The sequence below is a fragment of the Cyprinodon tularosa genome, unplaced genomic scaffold (genome assembly GCF_016077235.1).
Source record: "Cyprinodon tularosa strain WSP-4 unplaced genomic scaffold, ASM1607723v1 ctg1025, whole genome shotgun sequence".
NCBI lineage: Eukaryota > Metazoa > Chordata > Actinopteri > Cyprinodontiformes > Cyprinodontidae > Cyprinodon > Cyprinodon tularosa.
In genome coordinates, this window is record NW_024037811.1 from 14,752 (window position 1) to 33,154 (window position 18,403).

At 38.4% G+C, this 18,403-nt stretch overlaps 1 protein-coding gene across 1 annotated transcript in view; it reads right to left on the reverse strand.

The window, feature by feature from the left end:
* Positions 1–2,891: 2,891 nt before the first annotated feature.
* LOC119780260 (vicilin-like seed storage protein At2g18540) overlaps positions 2,892–18,403 on the reverse strand; it is a 53,762-nt gene continuing 38,250 nt past the window's right edge. The window contains exons 7-21 of the mRNA XM_038280235.1: positions 18,224–18,271; positions 18,008–18,055; positions 13,616–13,663; positions 13,383–13,433; positions 13,167–13,214; positions 7,645–7,692; positions 7,416–7,466; positions 7,200–7,247; positions 4,590–4,661; positions 4,457–4,504; positions 4,269–4,316; positions 4,014–4,194; positions 3,823–3,924; positions 3,673–3,750; positions 2,892–3,573 (exon numbers count right to left, since the gene is read on the reverse strand). Of these exons, the coding sequence (XP_038136163.1) occupies positions 3,376–3,573; positions 3,673–3,750; positions 3,823–3,924; positions 4,014–4,194; positions 4,269–4,316; positions 4,457–4,504; positions 4,590–4,661; positions 7,200–7,247; positions 7,416–7,466; positions 7,645–7,692; positions 13,167–13,214; positions 13,383–13,433; positions 13,616–13,663; positions 18,008–18,055; positions 18,224–18,271 (1,117 nt within the window). The 3' untranslated portion in view covers positions 2,892–3,375. The remainder of the gene's footprint in view (positions 3,574–3,672; positions 3,751–3,822; positions 3,925–4,013; positions 4,195–4,268; positions 4,317–4,456; positions 4,505–4,589; positions 4,662–7,199; positions 7,248–7,415; positions 7,467–7,644; positions 7,693–13,166; positions 13,215–13,382; positions 13,434–13,615; positions 13,664–18,007; positions 18,056–18,223; positions 18,272–18,403) is intronic.

The following is an 18,403-nucleotide window of genomic DNA, read 5'->3' on the forward strand; positions in this document are numbered from 1 at the left end:
GAATTTATTCCATGTATGTGCAGAATTAACTGTTTGAGCGCGATTAATGCTCGAATCACTTAGCCTAGTAGGGCTAGTGTTCATAAACATTATATAACAGCCGAAATAATATCTGATTAAATAAGATATTTTACCAGCCCTACCAGGGAGGGCAATAAACATCTTAAAGTATCATAAATATAAACTCCCAGCTGGCTGGGAATTGAATAGAACATAAAATCACAACATTCATTGGCGTACCTTGGTGGGCACATTGAATATAACATTTAATTGGCGTCCCAGCTTGTTGGTCATCGAATATACAGTGGGGCAAAAAAGTATTTAGTCAGCCAAAATAGTGCAAGTTCTCCCACTTAAAAAGATGAGAGAGGCTGGTAATTTTCATCATAGATATACCTCAACTATGAGAGACAAAATGAGAAAAAAAAATCCAGAAAATCACATTGTCTGATTTTTAAAGAATTTATTTGCAAAATATGGTGGAAAATAAGTATTTGGTCAATAACAAAAGTTCATCTCAATACTTTGTTATATACCCTTTGTTGGCAATGACAGAGATCAAACGTTTTCTGTAAGTCTTCACAAGGTTTTCACACACTGTTGCTGGTATTTTGGCCCATTCCTCCATGCAGATCTCCTCTAGAGCAGTGATGTTCTGGGGCTGTCGCTGGGCAACACGGACTTTCAACTCCCTCCAAAGATTTTCTATGGGGTTGAGATCTGGAGACTGGCTAGGCCACTCCAGGACCTTGAAATGCTTCTTACGAAGCCACTCCTTCGTTACCCGGGCGGTGTGTTTGGGATCATTGTCATGCTGAAAGACCCAGCCACGTTTCATCTTCAATGCCCTTGCTGATGGAAGGAGGTTTTCACTCAAAATGTGACGATACATGGCCCCATTCATTCTTTCCTTCACACGGATCAGTCGTCCTGGTCCCTCAGCAGAAAAACAGCCCCAAAGCATGATGTTTCCACCCCCATGCTTCACTGTAGGTATGGTGTTCTTTGGATGCAACTCAGCATTCTCTCTCCTCCAGACACGACGAGTAGAGTTTTTACCAAAAAGTTCTATTTTGGTTTCATCTGACCATATGATATTCTCCCAGTCATGGTCTGGATCATCCAAATGCTCTCTAGCAAACTTGAGACGGGCCTTGACATGTACTGGCTTAAGCAGGGGGACACGTCTGGCACTGCAGGATTTGAGTCCCTGGCGGCGTAGTGTGTTACTGATGGTAGCCTTTGTTACTTTGGTCCCAGCTCTCTGCAGGTCATTCACTAGGTCCCCCCGTGTGGTTCTGGGATTTTTACTCACCGTTCTTGTGATCATTTTGACCCCACGGGGTGAGATCTTGCGTGGAGCCCCAGATCGAGGAAGATTATAAGTGGTCTTGCATGTTTTCCATTTTCTAATAATTGATCCCACAGTTGATTTCTTCACACCAAGCTGTTTACCTATTGCAGATTCAGACTTCCCAGCCTGGTGCAGGTCTATCATTTTGTTTCGGGTGTCCTTTGACAGCTCTCTAGTTTTGGCCATGGTGGAGTTTAGAGTGACTGTTTGAGGTTGTGGACAGGTGTCTTTTATACTGATAACGGGTTCAAACAGGTGCCATTAATGAAGGTAACGAGTGGAGGACAGAGGAGCCTCTTACAGAAGAAGTTACAGGTCTGTGAGAGCCAGAAATCTTGCTTGTTTGTAACTGATCAAATACTTATTTTCCACCATATTTTGCAAATAAATTCTTTAAAAATCAGACAATGTGATTTTCTGTATTTTTTTTCTCATTTTGTCTCTCATAGTTGAGGTATATCTATGATGAAAATTACCGGCCTCTCTCATCTTTTTGAGTGGGAGAACTTGCACTATTGGTGGCTGACTAAATACTTTTTTGCCCCACTGTAACAGTCATTCTGTACATATATGAGAATAAACTAAATTGCTTAAAATCCTTTAAAGAAAGGTGAAGTATAAGATAAATTGCTAGTAAATCCTGAAAGGTTAAGCTTTGTGCCAAAATGCTAATAAATCTTCAGAGACTGGTACAGCATGGTCTAAAATAGCTAGTTGATCTTAAATAGGGTGTAGCATTTGAAACACTGAAAGAAAAATGTTTCTTTGATATCACAGGTTTAAAAATAACCGTGACCCGTTTCTACAAACTGACTGGATTGTGTTCTTTTGAAATTTCTTCATAACTTGTGTTTTTTTGTGCCATTGGCTGAAAATGGATCCAAGCATCCTCAATTCTGGGCACATCATTGACTCCATAGGCATAGAGAAACAGAAACTGCCCAATCTCTGACAGTGTGTGGGAGAAACACAGGTAAGTGACCATGATCATCTGACAGAAGATGATGATCTCAGTTAGTCACTTACCTGGTTCAACAGTCCATATATATATATATATATATATATATATATATATATATATATATATATATATATATATATATATATATAGTTGCTAATTTAAGTTTCTCAGTTCTTAGTTTTCTTTACATATATTTACAAATTTTCCTTTTTTATTCAAATACACAATGATAACATCCTTTTATAGACAAAAGGGTGGAACTGTGGTCAGAAAATGTGGATTTCTGTTATTCCATATATTGATTTATCCTATTTACTCACTATAAAAGTTTTCACTCAGTCTATTTCATCTGCAAGGCCACAGAATTCCACTGCATGAGAGGTGTTTGTTGAAAAGACATACATATTCCCATAACGTCCCCGAATTTTCTCAAGGTTTATTCATAACATGCTACTGTTTAACCAAAGTGTCTGTAATTTGTTTTCACTCTGACTACTTCCTGTTTTTGTAATTAAGGGGAACGAACGCTGCCCAGATCAGAACAGGGCTGATAACCATGCAATAAGGGCCCGTAAGAGGAAATGATGTCACTTTACAAAGATAAAATAAAGTGCAGACTGAGTGAAATCCATTGAGTTTATTTAACTGGGGGGAATAGTTGAATACTTTTTGCCACGACATGAGGATTTTTCATTCATCATTAACGGTCATGTTTTTGACCTGGACAAAACAGGAGACGATGTGAAATCCTGAGCTGAGACCTTCTTCCTGCAAGGCAGTACGTTTAACCACATAATGATACAATGGATGTATTTCTCTGTTATTGTGTTTTTCAGTAGTGGGTGTGTTTTTCAGGGTGGAAAAAAAAAGTTATGTTTCCCTGCAGGATCAGTTTTAAGCTTAAAATAATCCCCATAATATTTGTTTTTTTCTTCATTCTGTCACTATGATACTTATAAAGCCAAAGAAAACCCAAAATGAACACAACTACAAGTTAAAACAATTAGTTATGATAAAATGATGTCAGAATGTGTTCTCTGCAGTGGTGCATCTGCTTCCTCTACAGGACAAACGGTTGGATGTCTCGAGGAAAGATATCCCAGGAGTCAAACCCAGGAAAGTGGTTCTTCCAGTCAGGCTGAAGAGGAGGAATGTTTAAAGCCATCAAGCAGCCCAGCCAGTAGCATTCAGAGGCCAGAAGTCTGAGATCCTCCTTCACTTCCCCTGGAAACTGACCTCCATGTTCCAGGAAACCAGTCTGAGGAGGAAATGTTTAATGTTAAACACTGATTGCTCCATTCAAGTTAAAAATTAAGCTACATCCTGTTTGGTTTCCAAAGATCAGCAGCAAACAAACCTTAAAAAGATCTTCTTTGCTGGTGTGGAACAGCGCCATCTGCAGGTTCTGAACTGTCAGCTGTCTGTACTCTTTGACCTGGAACACATGAACCATGCTGCTCACACATCTCCTCCAGCTGTTTAATGAATCTGCTCTAGAGTCCGGTACCTTCTGAGGAGTCGGTCCACTGCTGGAGCTGGTCTCCTGGAACATCTCCTCTATCTGCTGCTTCCTTCTCTTCATTTCTTCTGCTGCATCTCCAAAGGTTCTCTACAGAGGTCAGTTCATTATCCGTCCCATGAGACACTCAGTGTTATAAAGTCAGGCAGGTGAACTTCCTGAGAGCAGCTTTACTCCACCTGGATCAGGTCTTTGGCCTCCTTTGGCCCGATCTTCCTGGACTTCAGCCGATCTTTGATGTTCGGCCACTGCAGCAGCTTCAGGTTGTCGTACATCTCAGTCAGTCTGGTTTTACTGACCGGGTTGTTCATGCTCTCAGTGTTTCCTGTTTTAAGGGAAATGGCCACCTGTGCTGCCAGTCTGTCAAACAGTTACAGTCTGATTATTTATGCTGCAGCTCAATAAATATAATTTACCAGCTCTCTGGTCAGTACCTGTCTTTGAGAGATTTCAATTCTTTTTCTTTTTGGGCAGCAGCAGAGCTATGGAGGGAAAAAATAAAGCTTTGAGAAACAACACAAGTTCAGTTATGATCAAACACTAAACTAATATTAGCAAACTAGTAGGTATAGGTATAGGTTGTTATTGTCTGTACAAAATGACAAAATAATAAATTTCTTACCGAGCCTCATTTATCGTCTTTTTGTAAAAAAATTCCAATTGTGTCAAACTGGTAAAAAGACACAACTTATTAAAATAAGCAGTTCTAATCACTGGTTATTCATGGTATTTTTTATGATAAATAAAAATAAAACCTTTGTTTATGTTCACATCCTTGTGGTTTACAATGCTGGAGACTCGATCTCAAAGCTGGTGCTTCCTGCAGTCTTTATATAAAAACAATATTTGTCATAATTTAAAAGAATATATAAGACTGAATGTAACCGTCTTTAAAATGGTCATGGGTTGGTTGTTTTGAATTCATGTATTGATTTTAAGTGTTCAACATTTAATCAGTTAAAGTTGTAATAAATAAGTTAAAAACGTTGTTTATACAGAACAGTATATCTTAAAAATATTAACAATGTTAATGTTTTGTTAAAAAATGTTTGTTAGAAAGAATCTTCACATCTTGTTTTATTTTGAAATGTCTCGTGTTGCATAAAGGAAGTAGTGTAGACCGGAAGGATTTTACTGGTTTGTCATTGGTCCATGTACAGGAAGTGCGAGGTGCAACATGAGAGACATGAAGTTGCAGGAGTGTGTTGTAGCTTGACCACGGAGAAAAAACGTGCCGAAGTTTGCTAAAAACGGAGTTTTGTTGATGCTTGTGGACTTTGAACTCGACAGTCATTTAAAAATATCAGCTCTACATCGTTGTCTGCAACTACTAGCATTGTTTCAACCCGAAATTTGCTGTATAGTAGTGATGGTGAGATGAAGCCTCATGAGGCATTGAACCGTTTGGCCAAATTGCTTCAACGATCCCCACAGTTCATGAGGCTTCATGTGAACATGTCACCACCTACTGGTGGACAGCAGAACTACAGTTTGTAATAAAATCAGTGATTTTTTTTTGCAATTGTTTTTCTTTTTTCCCCTTTTAAGTTCCCTTGAAATTGTTAATGGTTGGTGTGTATAATAAAATCTTTTGTAAGTTTTTTTTTAAGTGTAAAATTTCCTAGAACACTCATTTAAGGTGCACCGTTTTTCTGCCATTTTAGTGAAATAAACTTTTTTTTTTGGTTTTAATCAGGTTGGAAGTTGTGTTCAACCAATCTTTTTACTAAACCGATCTAATTTTCCCAATCTATATTTTTACTCGGGCAAAACAATGCAAATTAGTCTCATCAGCCAAAATAATAAAGTTTAATCGCAACTTTTTTAAGAGAAAGACTGTTCTTGAACCATCAACCTCTACAGTGAGAGTCTGCCTCTTACAGACAACACCACTCCTGTAGATAGTCTGTCCTAGGAGAAAATCCTAGTTAATACTAACGTGTTAACACTGACTTGGTTTGGTGGTTTGCTCAAATTTTGATCATTACATTGTTTATTCAAACCAAATTAGCTTTAAGCAACTAGATTGGTTGTTTTTCCAACCAATCTATTCTTAGAATCTATCCAAATTTTATCCAGCTGACAGCAGCTCTCCTCATAACTCCCACATCCTGACTGAACACTGAGGCTGTTTAGATGCCTGTCAAAATTCTTGCGCATCCCGAACCACATACCGAAGCGGTCACGTGGTATCACGGTAGCGAGGCCTCGGACGTCATCAATTTTGGCCCCTTCTCTTAATGAATCACGCCTCGACACGCGCTTCGGGGAAACGCCCCCTCCATTACTCGACACACGCCTCGAAGCCTCGGCTCATCTCATAACATCACTACTGTATAGTAGCTGTAGGTATTGTTTCAGTGCTCGCTAATGCATTAGAATTCACCAGCAAAGTGAATGCATTTTCAGTACTGGGAGCTAGCTCAGCTAACAGAGACTCTAGTAAAGTTTCCGGCGTGGAAGCTGGGAGAGTCAAGCACTGTGCAGAGAGGTGAGCAGTACTGATTTTCTATGGATCTGATTCGGAGGACTGCATCTTCACTGGACTTTTCTGCTGCATGCTGTGTTGCTGGGGACCGAGAGACTGGTGACGAGTGACCAACATCCTGCATCCATCTTCCTTTATCAGCCGGAACCAAAGGACAGGTTCATCAACAGAAGGTTCCGAACTTTGGGGAGAGGAACCACATTCCAAAAGTTCCACATCATATCAGGCCTGTAACGAGGGAATTTTGGTTTATTTTGAACTTTATGCCGGCTTAGGTGTGAGTTAGGAAGTGTGGCCCACATATTTTGGTTTAAGTTGGACAATTGAAACTGAAACTTTATTACAGAGAGAAATTTATTTTAATTTTATTTTGCAATCATCTCAATTGTATTGTTTTGTTTGGTTGTTTTGCTCAATATAAGTTCAAAGTTCATAAACTGTTGTGAGTTGTTTGGTTATTTCAAATTATTGGATAAGAAATAAGCAGATTTAAGGCTGGATTATAACCCTGATTCTGATTTCCTTAGGTTGTGTTTAAAGTTGTTACTGTCCTCGGAGGTGAGTCAAACTCAAGTCGAAATATAAAGAGTAAATAGAGTTTAAGGGTTTTTTACGAACTCAGGGGCCCTAACCTACTTCAATGGGGTATAGGTGGGCTACATGAAGATAGAAGTCAGTTAAAGTAAATAAATTCAGTTAATGTATGTATGTATTACATGAATATAAATAAATAGAATAGATGTCTCATGTAAAACACAGATGCACAACAACACGAACCTCAGCTAAATACAGTAAAATTTAACAACCAACAAATGGATAATTTATCTGGAAAAATCAAAATTACCATGTAAACTGTTAGATTGTTTTACATCAGTACCTTCTGTTTAAGGATTCAAGTTCCTCCTCTTTCTTTCTGAAATTAGTTCTGCAGAGAGCAAAATAAACCATGTTGTTATTTAACTAAGGTTTACATTTATTCTCGACAATTGGAGCCTGTATTGTTTTTTTATTTCATGTGAGTTATAATAATCTGAAATAAACAATGAACTGAATAATTGTCTCATGTAAAACACAGATGCACAACAACACTAACCTCATCTCCTCCAGCTCCTTTTCATGGGATGTTTTCATCTGGGTCAATCTGCTGCAAAATACAACAAATAAAAACTTCTCATAAGACAAATATTGCAGGAACATTATGGCATGTAGTGCCGTTCACTAGTTTTCTAGCACAAATTAGAAAGAATTAATCCATTCAAATAAGAATAGAAAAAGTTAGAACAATCATCAGACAGTAAATGATCTTGTTGTGTGAACAATACCTTTTATTAAGTGATTCTAGTTCATCTTCTTTCTGTTTAAGCTCAGACCTGAACAATGAAGAATACATATTTCTATCACAAATTAGAAAGAATTAATCAATTTAGAAAATAAGAATTGAAAAAGTTGAAACTTTCATGTTATATTCCAGTTTGGTAGCATTACATTTGATTGGCTAATTTAATTATTTTCCTTTTTGTTCTAAAGCAGGCATGTAGAGGATAAATGAAACATTTAAACATTTTTTAAAGAAACAAATGATTAATAATTATTTTAACAGAAATCCATAGGAAACTTAGGGAACTGGAATTATGTTTGAAGTAATTACTCATTAATAATAATCCCTCTAAGCAGTGTGCCTGCGTAATTCTACACTGCTCAGGCATTTTCACACATGACATTATTTGTCATCATTTATAAGGATGTGTAGAACTAAAGATAGAAGTCAGTTAATAAATAAATTCAGTTAATGTATGTACTGCTTATTTTCAAGAATGTTTTCTTTTGGCACTTTACATAAATATAAATAAATAGAATAAATGGGTAAGTAACATGTGTTTCCTTGGCTAATAATTCACCTGAATTGCTCATTGCAAAAGGGTGTTTGTTTTCCATTTTGTGTTATATTTAAGCTGTGTTGTTTGAGATAATCTCTGTTGCCCCCTTGTGCCTGTCTCTTTTCCCCTAACTCCCTTCTAGATATTTTTATCCACCTCTGCTCCATATCAGCTCATTTGCCCATTCTTTGTTCTGTCACCGTATAATCACACTTAGAAACTTTGGTTTAACTCAACATGTTAAACAACCGACGCACAAACAGGGACATATTTTAGACTTGATCATCACTAAAGGTCTGAAGATTTCTAAAGTCAGTGTTACTGATGTTGCCCTATCTGATCACTTTTCTGTTACCTTTGAGGGCATCATTTCCAGTGACTCATTTAGCCAAAGAGACATCATAAGAAAACGCACCTCTAAGGAAAATGCCACAGAAACTTTTATTCAAGCTTACTCTGCTACTTCAACCTTGGGGTGCAACTCAGTAGATGAGCTAGTAGATAACTTTCAGTCTAAAGTCTCAGACATCATTAGCTGCATCGCTCCAATTAAAGTGAAAGTCTTTTCCAGATAGAAAAAATCTCCTTGGAGAAGTGCTCCAGCAGTTAGAAGTGAAAAAAGTCAAAAAGCTGAACGCAGGTGGAGAAAGACGAGACTCCAGGTTCACTATGACATCTATAAAGAGAGACTTTACAGATATAGCTTACAACTGAAAAATGCAAGAGAATCTTTCTTCTCTGAAATCATTAACAAGAACATTAATAATACTCGTGCTTTATTTGCCACAGTCGACAAGCTAACAAATCCTCCTGTGTCCGTGGCTCCTGAACTCCACTCCACCCGGGCCTGCAATGAATTTGCTAATTTCTTTACTGAGAAAATCCTAAAGATCAGAGGATCAGTTTATACATCCATATCAAGTTCAGTAGCAAAGTTGTCTCCAACTGGACTTGATCTTGACCAAATGTCCCAATTCAGCCAAATAAACTATAAAAGCTTAGAGGAAATCATTCAGCAGCTAAGTTCCTCCTCCTGCTGCCTTGATGTTCTACCCACAGCTTGCTTTAAGAAAGTTTTGCCTGTCATAGCGTCTGATTTGACTCAGATAATAAACACGTCCCTTCTGTCAGGTGTTTTCCTGCAGTCCCTAAAAACAGCAAATATCAAACCACTGCCTGAAAAAGAACAGTTTAGACAAACTACTACTGCAGAACTACAGGCCCATATCAAACCTCCCCTTTATCAGTAAGATTATTGAAAAAGCAGTGTTTCAACAGTTAAACACTTTCTTAGATATGACCAGCCGCTTTGACGTGTTCCAGTCAGGTTTCCGTGCTCACCACAGTACAGAGACTGCCCTTATCAAGGTGTTTAATGACATCCGTATAAATACAGACTGTGGAAGAACCACAGTGCTGGTACTATTGGACCTCAGTGCAGCATTCGATACTGTAGATCACTCCATCCTGTTAGAGCGCCTGGAAAACTGGGCTCGGCCTCTCTGGTACAGCTCTCAACTGGTTTAAATCCTACTTAAAGGACAGGGACTTTTTTGTGTCAGTAGGCAACTTTACATCAGAGATGACAAAAATCACATGTGGGGTTCCCCAAGGGTCCATTCTGGGTCCCCTCCTATTCAATATCTACATGCTCCCTCTGGCTCAGTTAATAAAAAACAACAACATCAGCTACCATAACTATGCAGACGACACACAGCTTTACATCACCATGTCACCAGGTGACTATGAACCAATTCAAGCACTGAGGAAATGCTTAGAAGAAATCAATGCCTGGATGTGCCATAATTTTCTTCAACTGAATAAAAACCAAACTGAAGTAATAATCTTTGGACCAATAGAGGAGAGATCTAAAGTTAGCACACAGCTTCAGTCGCTTCAGCTAGTAACCACTGATCAGGCCCGAAGTCTAGGTGTAGTGCTGGATTCAGACTTGAACCTCCAAAAGCATTTAAAGACAATTACAAGGTGGGCTTTCTATCACCTGAAGAACATTTCCAGGATTAAAGGACTAATGTCTCAGCATGATCTGGAAAAACTAATCCATGCGTTTATTTTTAGTCGAATTGATTACTGCAACGGTGTTTTCACAGGTCTGCCTAAAAAGTGGATCAGACAGCTGCAGCTGATCCAGAACGCTGCTGCCCGTGTCCTCACTAAGACTAAGAAAGTAGAGCACATCACCCCAGTTCTAAAGTCCTTCCACTGGCTCCCTGTATCTCAGAGAATAGACTTTAAAATCCTTCTGTTAGTCTATAAATCTCTGAATGGCTTAGCACCTAAATACATCACAGACTTGCTATCAGTGTATCAACCCTCCAGACCACTCAGGTCTTCTGGCTCCAGCCTGCTCTGCAGACCTAGAACCAGAACTAAACATGGAGAAGCAGCATTTAGTTCCTATGCTCCACTTATCTGGAACAAACTTCCAGAAAACTGGAAAAGTGCGGAAAGCCTGAGTTCCTTTAAATCAAGACTAAAAACACATTAGTTTAGGATTGCCTTCCACTGTTCTAGTTAAACAGTTCAACTGAAACATATTTTCTTTAGTCCAACTGTTTTTATTATTTTTTTTGTTTCTGCATTTTTTTATTTTATTTTTTCCTACTTGCTTTGATTCCGTTTTATTTTCCTGTATTTTAATCATGTAAAGCACTTTGCATTGTCTTTGTACTGAACTGTGCCATACAAATAAATTTGCCTTGCCTTGCCTTGCCTAAACCTCCTCTGAAGGTCTTCATTGCTGGTTTCTTGTTGTTACTTTGCTCCACCCTTACGTCTCGTCGTTTTCGGTTTCCTTTATTGCCTTTTTTCATCAAATCAATAAAACTCATCTCTCCCTCCTCATACCTGCATTTTGGTCCTCAACAAACCTCAATCTAACCCTAACACTTTTGTTATGATATACACGATTCAGTTCAATTCAATTCAGTTTTTTTATATAGCGCCAAATTCACAACACGTCATCTCAAGGCACTTTACAGTTCAACCAGATCATCCAGTCAAATTGATACAAAGTTTTCTATCTAAGGAAAACCAGTTGATTGCATCGACTCATTGACTCTTCAGCAATCCCTCACACTAAGCATGTTTGTAGCAACAGTGGAGAGGAAAAACTCCCTTTGAACAGGAAGAAACCTCCAGCAGAACCAGGCTCAGTGTGAGCGGCCATCTGCTGAGGCCCACTGGGTTCAAGGAGACAGAAGCAGACATAGAAAAAGAAGCATAGATACAAAAGGCAACCGTAAAAGGCGGCCCCGTCCAGGAAACAGCCAGGCAGACGAGCTCCGAGCCAGCTCCCATGTCAGAGGATGAAGAGAGCACATCCACCCAGGATTCAGGACCTGATTGGCTTATACAGTTCTTAAATCAGTTGGTAATGATAATTATCAGATTTAAAAAAAGCGTCTTCCTGCTCAGAGTGGCAGAGAGTGGGATTTCCATGGGGTCAACCCGGTTTTTACCATCTTTTAGATAAGCAAGGGTTTTCTGATGGAGAATGACCTGGTCTGTCCTGTGACATCCCCTACTGTGACTAAACTATTGCTGAACTTTAATGGATGGCTTATCCATTATGAACAGTCACACTAAGGAGGCCTCTAGGTGGCAGTAGATAAATTGCCTTTCTTTATAATTATAGGCTAACGTTGCCTTGGCTAAAATAAATTAAATAATGTGTGCATAGGAAACCAAAACAGCCTTTATTTAATTAGATGAAACCCAAATTGCAGTAAAATGCTGAAACTGTGTTCTTGAGTGAAAACATTTGGTCTTTAAGGTTTTGCTTGTGATTACTTTTGATCCCTGATTAATATTACATCATCGGGGGACTGTTGATTGTTTACTCCTTGATTCTATGATGCTGTGAGAAACGTGTCAGAAATCATGTTTTCCCAAGTAGTTTGTTTAGTTAGGACAGTTTACTGTCAGGATATCCAGTTATCATCTTTATTCTCTACGTGGCAAAGATTTGGGAATGGAATGAGAATTCCTGGATGGAAAGCAAAACGTCTTCAAACTTGGAAAGAAAGTCCAGTGGATTGTTATTAATTTTCTTTTTATTTTAACTCTTTTTTTTTTATGTAAACACGTAGAAATATAAATAGTAATTTAAAAGTTATATAGGTTAATGATCCGATCCAAATACAGTAAAATTTAACAACCAACAAATGGATAATTTATCTGGAAAAATCTAAATTTGATGGATCTGGAGCTGTACCACCTTCCTCCAGCAGAGTGCGCCGTGGGTCTCCAAGAGCTGGAGTCTTCCAGTACACCTGAGGCGCATCTTCTCATCAGAGACCTGCCCTATATAACCATCTGCCAGACCTTGCTTCGACGCCGCAGTGTTGACCTAGTTTGGTTAGGGACCTGAGCCTAGAACCTGAGAATCTTTGCTGTCTCTTGAAAGAGATCTGATTCAAATTCTACCTTGTTTTTTGCCTCACAGGAACCCTGTCTCTACCTGAGGCTCTGGATGAGCTTAACCTGCTGAGATTGCCCTCGTGAGCCAAACCTGAAGATTCCTGTGTGGATTCCCCTGCTGCTCTTAGTTAAGAGCTGGAAACTCAGATCAAGGTCTGCCATTCAAAGTCAGAAGCAAGACGCTGCAGCAGCAATTTGGACTCTGCTGAACAAACAGTCTCTGAACCAATCAGTTCCCTCTCTCTCAAAGAGAAGCCTGGACTCCTTCAAGGTATTCACCTGAACAATCTAAGACTCATAACTCATCAGTCCGTTTCCTAATCAAACTATCACCTTTGCAGACTCCAGTGAACCTGCCCTGACCAGTTCCAGAACCAGTTTATGATCTTGTGTTTTTGTGCAAACCAAATAAACTCTGTTAAACTTTTACCCAGCCTCCGTTGTGTTCTGCATATGGGCTAAGAACTTAAGACACATCATGACAAAATGACCATGTAAACTGTTAGATTTTATTACATCAGTACCTTCTGTTTAAGGATTCAAGTTCCTCCTCTTTCTTTCTGAAATTAGTTCTGCAGAGAGCAAAATAAACCATGTTGTTATTTAACTAAGGTTTACATTTATTCTTGACAATTGGAGCCTGTATTGTTTTTTTATTTCATGTGAGTTCTAATAATCTGAAATAAACAATGAACTGAATAATTGTCTCATGTAAAACACAGATGCACAACAACACTAACCTCATCTCCTCCAGCTCCTTTTCATGGGATGTTTCCATCTGGGTCAATCTGTTGCAAAATACAACAAATAAAAACTTCTCATAAGACAAATATTGCAGGAACATTATGGCATGTAGTGCCGTTCACTAGTTTTCTGGCACAAATTAGAAAGAATTCATCAATCTATTCAAATAAGAATTGAAAAAGTTTGAACAATCATCAGACAGTAAATGATCTTGTTGTGTGAACAATACCTTTTATTAAGTGATTCTAGTTCATCTTCTTTCTGTTTAAGCTCAGACCTGAACAATGAAGAATACTTATTTCTATCACAAATTAGAAAGAATGAATCAATTTAGAAAATAAGAATAAAAAAAGTTTAAACTTTCATGTTATATTCCAGTTTGGTAGCATTACATTTGATTGGCTAATTTAATTATTTTCCTTTTTGTTCTAAAGCAGGCATGTAGAGAATAAATGAAACATTTAAACATTTTTAAGAAACAAATGATTAATAATTATTTTAACAGAAATCCATAGCAAACTTAGGGAACTGGAATTATGTTTGAAGTAATTATAATCCCTCTAAGCAGTGTGCCTGCGTAATTCTACACTGCTCAGGCATTTTCACACATGACATTATTTGTCATCATTTATAAGGATGTGTAGAACTAAAGATAGAAGTCAGTTAATAAATAAATTCAGTTAATGTATGTACTGCTTATTTTCAAGAATGTTTTCTTTTGGCACTTTACATAAATATAAATAAATAGAATAAATGGGTAAGTAACATGTGTTTCCTTGGCTAATAATTCACCTGAATTGCTCATTGCAAAAGGGTGTTTGTTTTCCATTTTGTGTTATATTTAAGCTGTGTTGTTTGAGATAATATCTGTCGCCCCCTTGTGCCTGTCTCTTTCCCCCTAACTCCCTTCTAGATATTTTTATCCACCTCTGCTCCATATCAGCTCATTTGCCCATTCTTTGTTCTGTCACCCATATAATCACACTTAGAAACTTTGGTTTAACTCAACATGTTAAACAACCGACGCACAAACAGGGACATATTTTAGACTTGATCATCACTAAAGGTCTGAAGATTTCTAAAGTCAGTGTTACTGATGTTGCCCTATCCGATCACTTTTCTGTTACCTTTGAGGGCATCATTTCCAGTGACTCATTTAGCCAAAGGGACATCATAAGAAAACGCACCTTTAAGGAAAATGCCACAGAAACTTTTATTCAAGCTTACTCTGCTACTTCAACCTTGGGTTGCAACTCAGTAGAAGAGCTAGTAGATAACTTTCAGTCTAAAGTCTCAGACATCATTAGCTGCATTGCTCCAATTAAAGTGAAAGTCTTTTCCGGAAAGAAAAAATCTCCTTGGAGAAGTGCTCCAGCTGTTAGAAGTGAAAAAAGTCGAAAAGCTGAACGCAGGTGGAGAAAGACGAAACTCCAGGTTCACTATGACATCTATAAAGAGAGACTTTACCCTTCAGCAGCTAAGTTCCTCCTCCTGCTGCCTTGATGTTCTACCCACAGCTTTCTTTAAGAAAGTTTTGCCTGTCATAGCGTCTGATTTGACTCAGATAATAAACACGTCCCTTCTGTCAGGTGTTTTCCTGCAGTCCCTAAAAACAGCAAATATCAAACCACTGCTGAAAAAGAACAGTTTAGACAAACTACTACTGCAGAACTACAGGCCCATATCAAACCTCCCCTTTATCAGTAAGATTATTGACAAAGCTGTGTTTCAACAGTTAAACACTTTCTTAGATATGACCAGCCGCTTTGACGTGTTCCAGTCAGGTTTCCGTGCTCACCACAGTACAGAGACTGCCCTTATCAAGGTGTTTAATGACATCCGTATAAATACAGACTGCGGAAGAACCACAGTGCTGGTACTATTGGACCTCAGTGCAGCATTCGATACTGTAGATCACTCCATCCTGTTAGAGCGCCTGGAAAACTGGGTCGGCCTCTCTGGTACAGCTCTCAACTGGTTTAAATCCTACTTAAAGGACAGGGACTTTTTTGTGTCAGTAGGCAACTTTACATCAGAGATGACAAAAATCACATGTGGGGTTCCCCAAGGGTCCATTCTGGGTCCCCTCCTATTCAATATCTACATGCTCCCTCTTGCTCAGTTAATAAAAAACAACAACATCAGCTACCATAACTATGCAGACGACACACAGCTTTACATCACCATGTCACCAGGTGACTATGAACCAATTCAAGCACTGAGGAAATGCTTAGAAGAAATCAATGCCTGGATGTGCCATAATTTTCTTCAACTGAATAAAAACAAAACTGAAGTAATAATCTTTGGACCAATAGAGGAGAGATCTAAAGTTAGCACACAGCTTCAGTCGCTTCAGCTAGTAACCACTGATCAGGCCCGAAGTCTAGGTGTAGTGCTGGATTCAGACTTGAACCTCCAAAAGCATTTAAAGACAATTACAAGGTGGGCTTTCTATCACCTGAAGAACATTTCCAGGATTAAAGGACTAATGTCTCAGCATGATCTGGAAAAACTAATCCATGCGTTTATTTTTAGTCGAATTGATTACTGCAACAGTGTTTTCACAGGTCTGCCTAAAAAGTGGATCAGACAGCTGCAGCTGATCCAGAACGCTGCTGCCCGTGTCCTCACTAAGACTAAGAAAGTAGAGCACATCACCCCAGTTCTAAAGTCCTTCCACTGGCTCCCTGTATCTCAGAGAATAGACTTTAAAATCCTTCTGTTAGTCTATAAATCTCTGAATGGCTTAGCACCTAAATCCATCACAGACTTGCTATCAGTGTATCAACCCTCCAGACCACTCAGGTCTTCTGGCTCCAGCCTGCTCTGCAGACCTAGAACCAGAACTAAACATGGAGAAGCAGCATTTAGTTCCTATGCTCCACTTATCTGGAACAAACTTCCAGAAAACTGGAAAAGTGCGGAAAGCCTGAGTTCCTTTAAATCAAGACTAAAAACACATTTGTTTAGGATTGCCTTCCACTGTTCTAGTTAAACAGTTCAACTGAAACATATTTTCTTTAGTCCAACTGTTTTTAATATTCTTTTTTGTTTCTGCATTTTTTTATTTTATTTTTTCCTACTTGCTTTGATTCCGTTTTATTTTCCTGTATTTTAATCATGTAAAGCACTTTGCATTGTCTTTGTACTGAACTGTGCCATACAAATAAATTTGCCTTGCCTTGCCTTGCCTAAACCTCCTCTGAAGGTCTTCATTGCTGGTTTCTTGTTGTTACTTTGCTCCACCCTTACGTCTCGTCGTTTTCGGTTTCCTTTATTGCCTTTTTTCATCAAATCAATAAAACTCATCTCTCCCTCCTCATACCTGCATTTTGGTCCTCAACAAACCTCAATCTAACCCTAACACTTTTGTTATGATATACACGATTCAGTTCAATTCAATTCAGTTTTTTTATATAGCGCCAAATTCACAACACGTCATCTCAAGGCACTTTACAGTTCAACCAGATCATCCAGTCAAATTGATACAAAGTTTTCTATCTAAGGAAAACCAGTTGATTGCATTGACTCATTGACTCTTCAGCAATCCCTCACACTAAGCATGTTTGTAGCAACAGTGGAGAGGAAAAACTCCCTTTGAACAGGAAGAAACCTCCAGCAGAACCAGGCTCAGTGTGAGCGGCCATCTGCTGAGGCCCACTGGGGTTCAAGGAGACAGAAGCAGACATAGAAAAAGAAGCATAGATACAAAAGGCAACCGTAAAAGGCGGCCCCGTCCAGGAAACAGCCAGGCAGACGAGCTCCGAGCCAGCTCCCATGTCAGAGGATGAAGAGAGCACATCCACCCAGGATTCAGGACCTGATTGGCTTATACAGTTCTTAAATCAGTTGGTAATGATAATTATCAGATTTAAAAAAAGCGTCTTCCTGCTCAGAGTGGCAGAGAGTGGGATTTCCATGGGGTCAACCCGGTTTTTACCATCTTTTAGATAAGCAAGGGTTTTCTGATGGAGAATGACCTGGTCTGTCCTGTGACATCCCCTACTGTGACTAAACTATTGCTGAACTTTAATGGATGGCTTATCCATAATGAACAGTCACACTAAGGAGGCCTCTAGGTGGCAGTAGATAAATTGCCTTTCTTTATAATTATAGGCTAACGTTACCTTGGCTAAAATAAATTAAATAATGTGTGCATAGGAAACCAAAACAGCCTTTATTTAATTAGATGAAACCCAAATTGCAGTAAAATGCTGAAACTGTGTTCTTGAGTGAAAACATTTGGTCTTTAAGGTTTTGCTTGTGATTACTTTTGATCCCTGATTAATATTACATCATCGGGGGACTGTTGATTGTTTACTCCTTGATTCTATGATGCTGTGAGAAACGTGTCAGAAACCATGTTTTCCCAAGTAGTTTGTTTAGTTAGGACAGTTTACTGTCAGGATATCCAGTTATCAGCTTTATTCTGCATGTGGCAAAGATTTGGGAATGCTCTTTTTTTATGTAAACACGTAGGAATATAAATAGTAATTTAAAAGTTATATAGGTGAATGATCCGAAGTCAAATACAGTAAAATTTAACAACCAACAAATGGATAATTTATCAGGAAAAATCAAAATTACCATGTAAACTGTTAGATTGTTTTTATATCATTACCTTCTGTTTAAGGATTCAAGTTCCTCCTCTTTCTTTCTGAAATTAGTTCTGTAGAGAGCAAAATAAACCATGTTGTTATTTAACTAAGGTTTACATTTATTCTGGACAATTGGAGCCTGTATTGTTTTTTTATTTCATGTGAGTTCTAATAATCTGAAATAAACAATGAACTGAATAATTGTCTCATGTAAAACACAGATGCACAACAACACGAACCTCATCTCCTCCAGCTCCTTTTCATGGGATGTTTCCATCTGGGTCAATCTGTTGCAAAATACAACAAATAAAAACTTCTCATAAGACAAATATTGCAGGAACATTATGGCATGTAGTGCCGTTCACTAGTTTTCTAGCACAAATTAGAAAGAATTAATCAATTTAGAAAATAAGAATTGA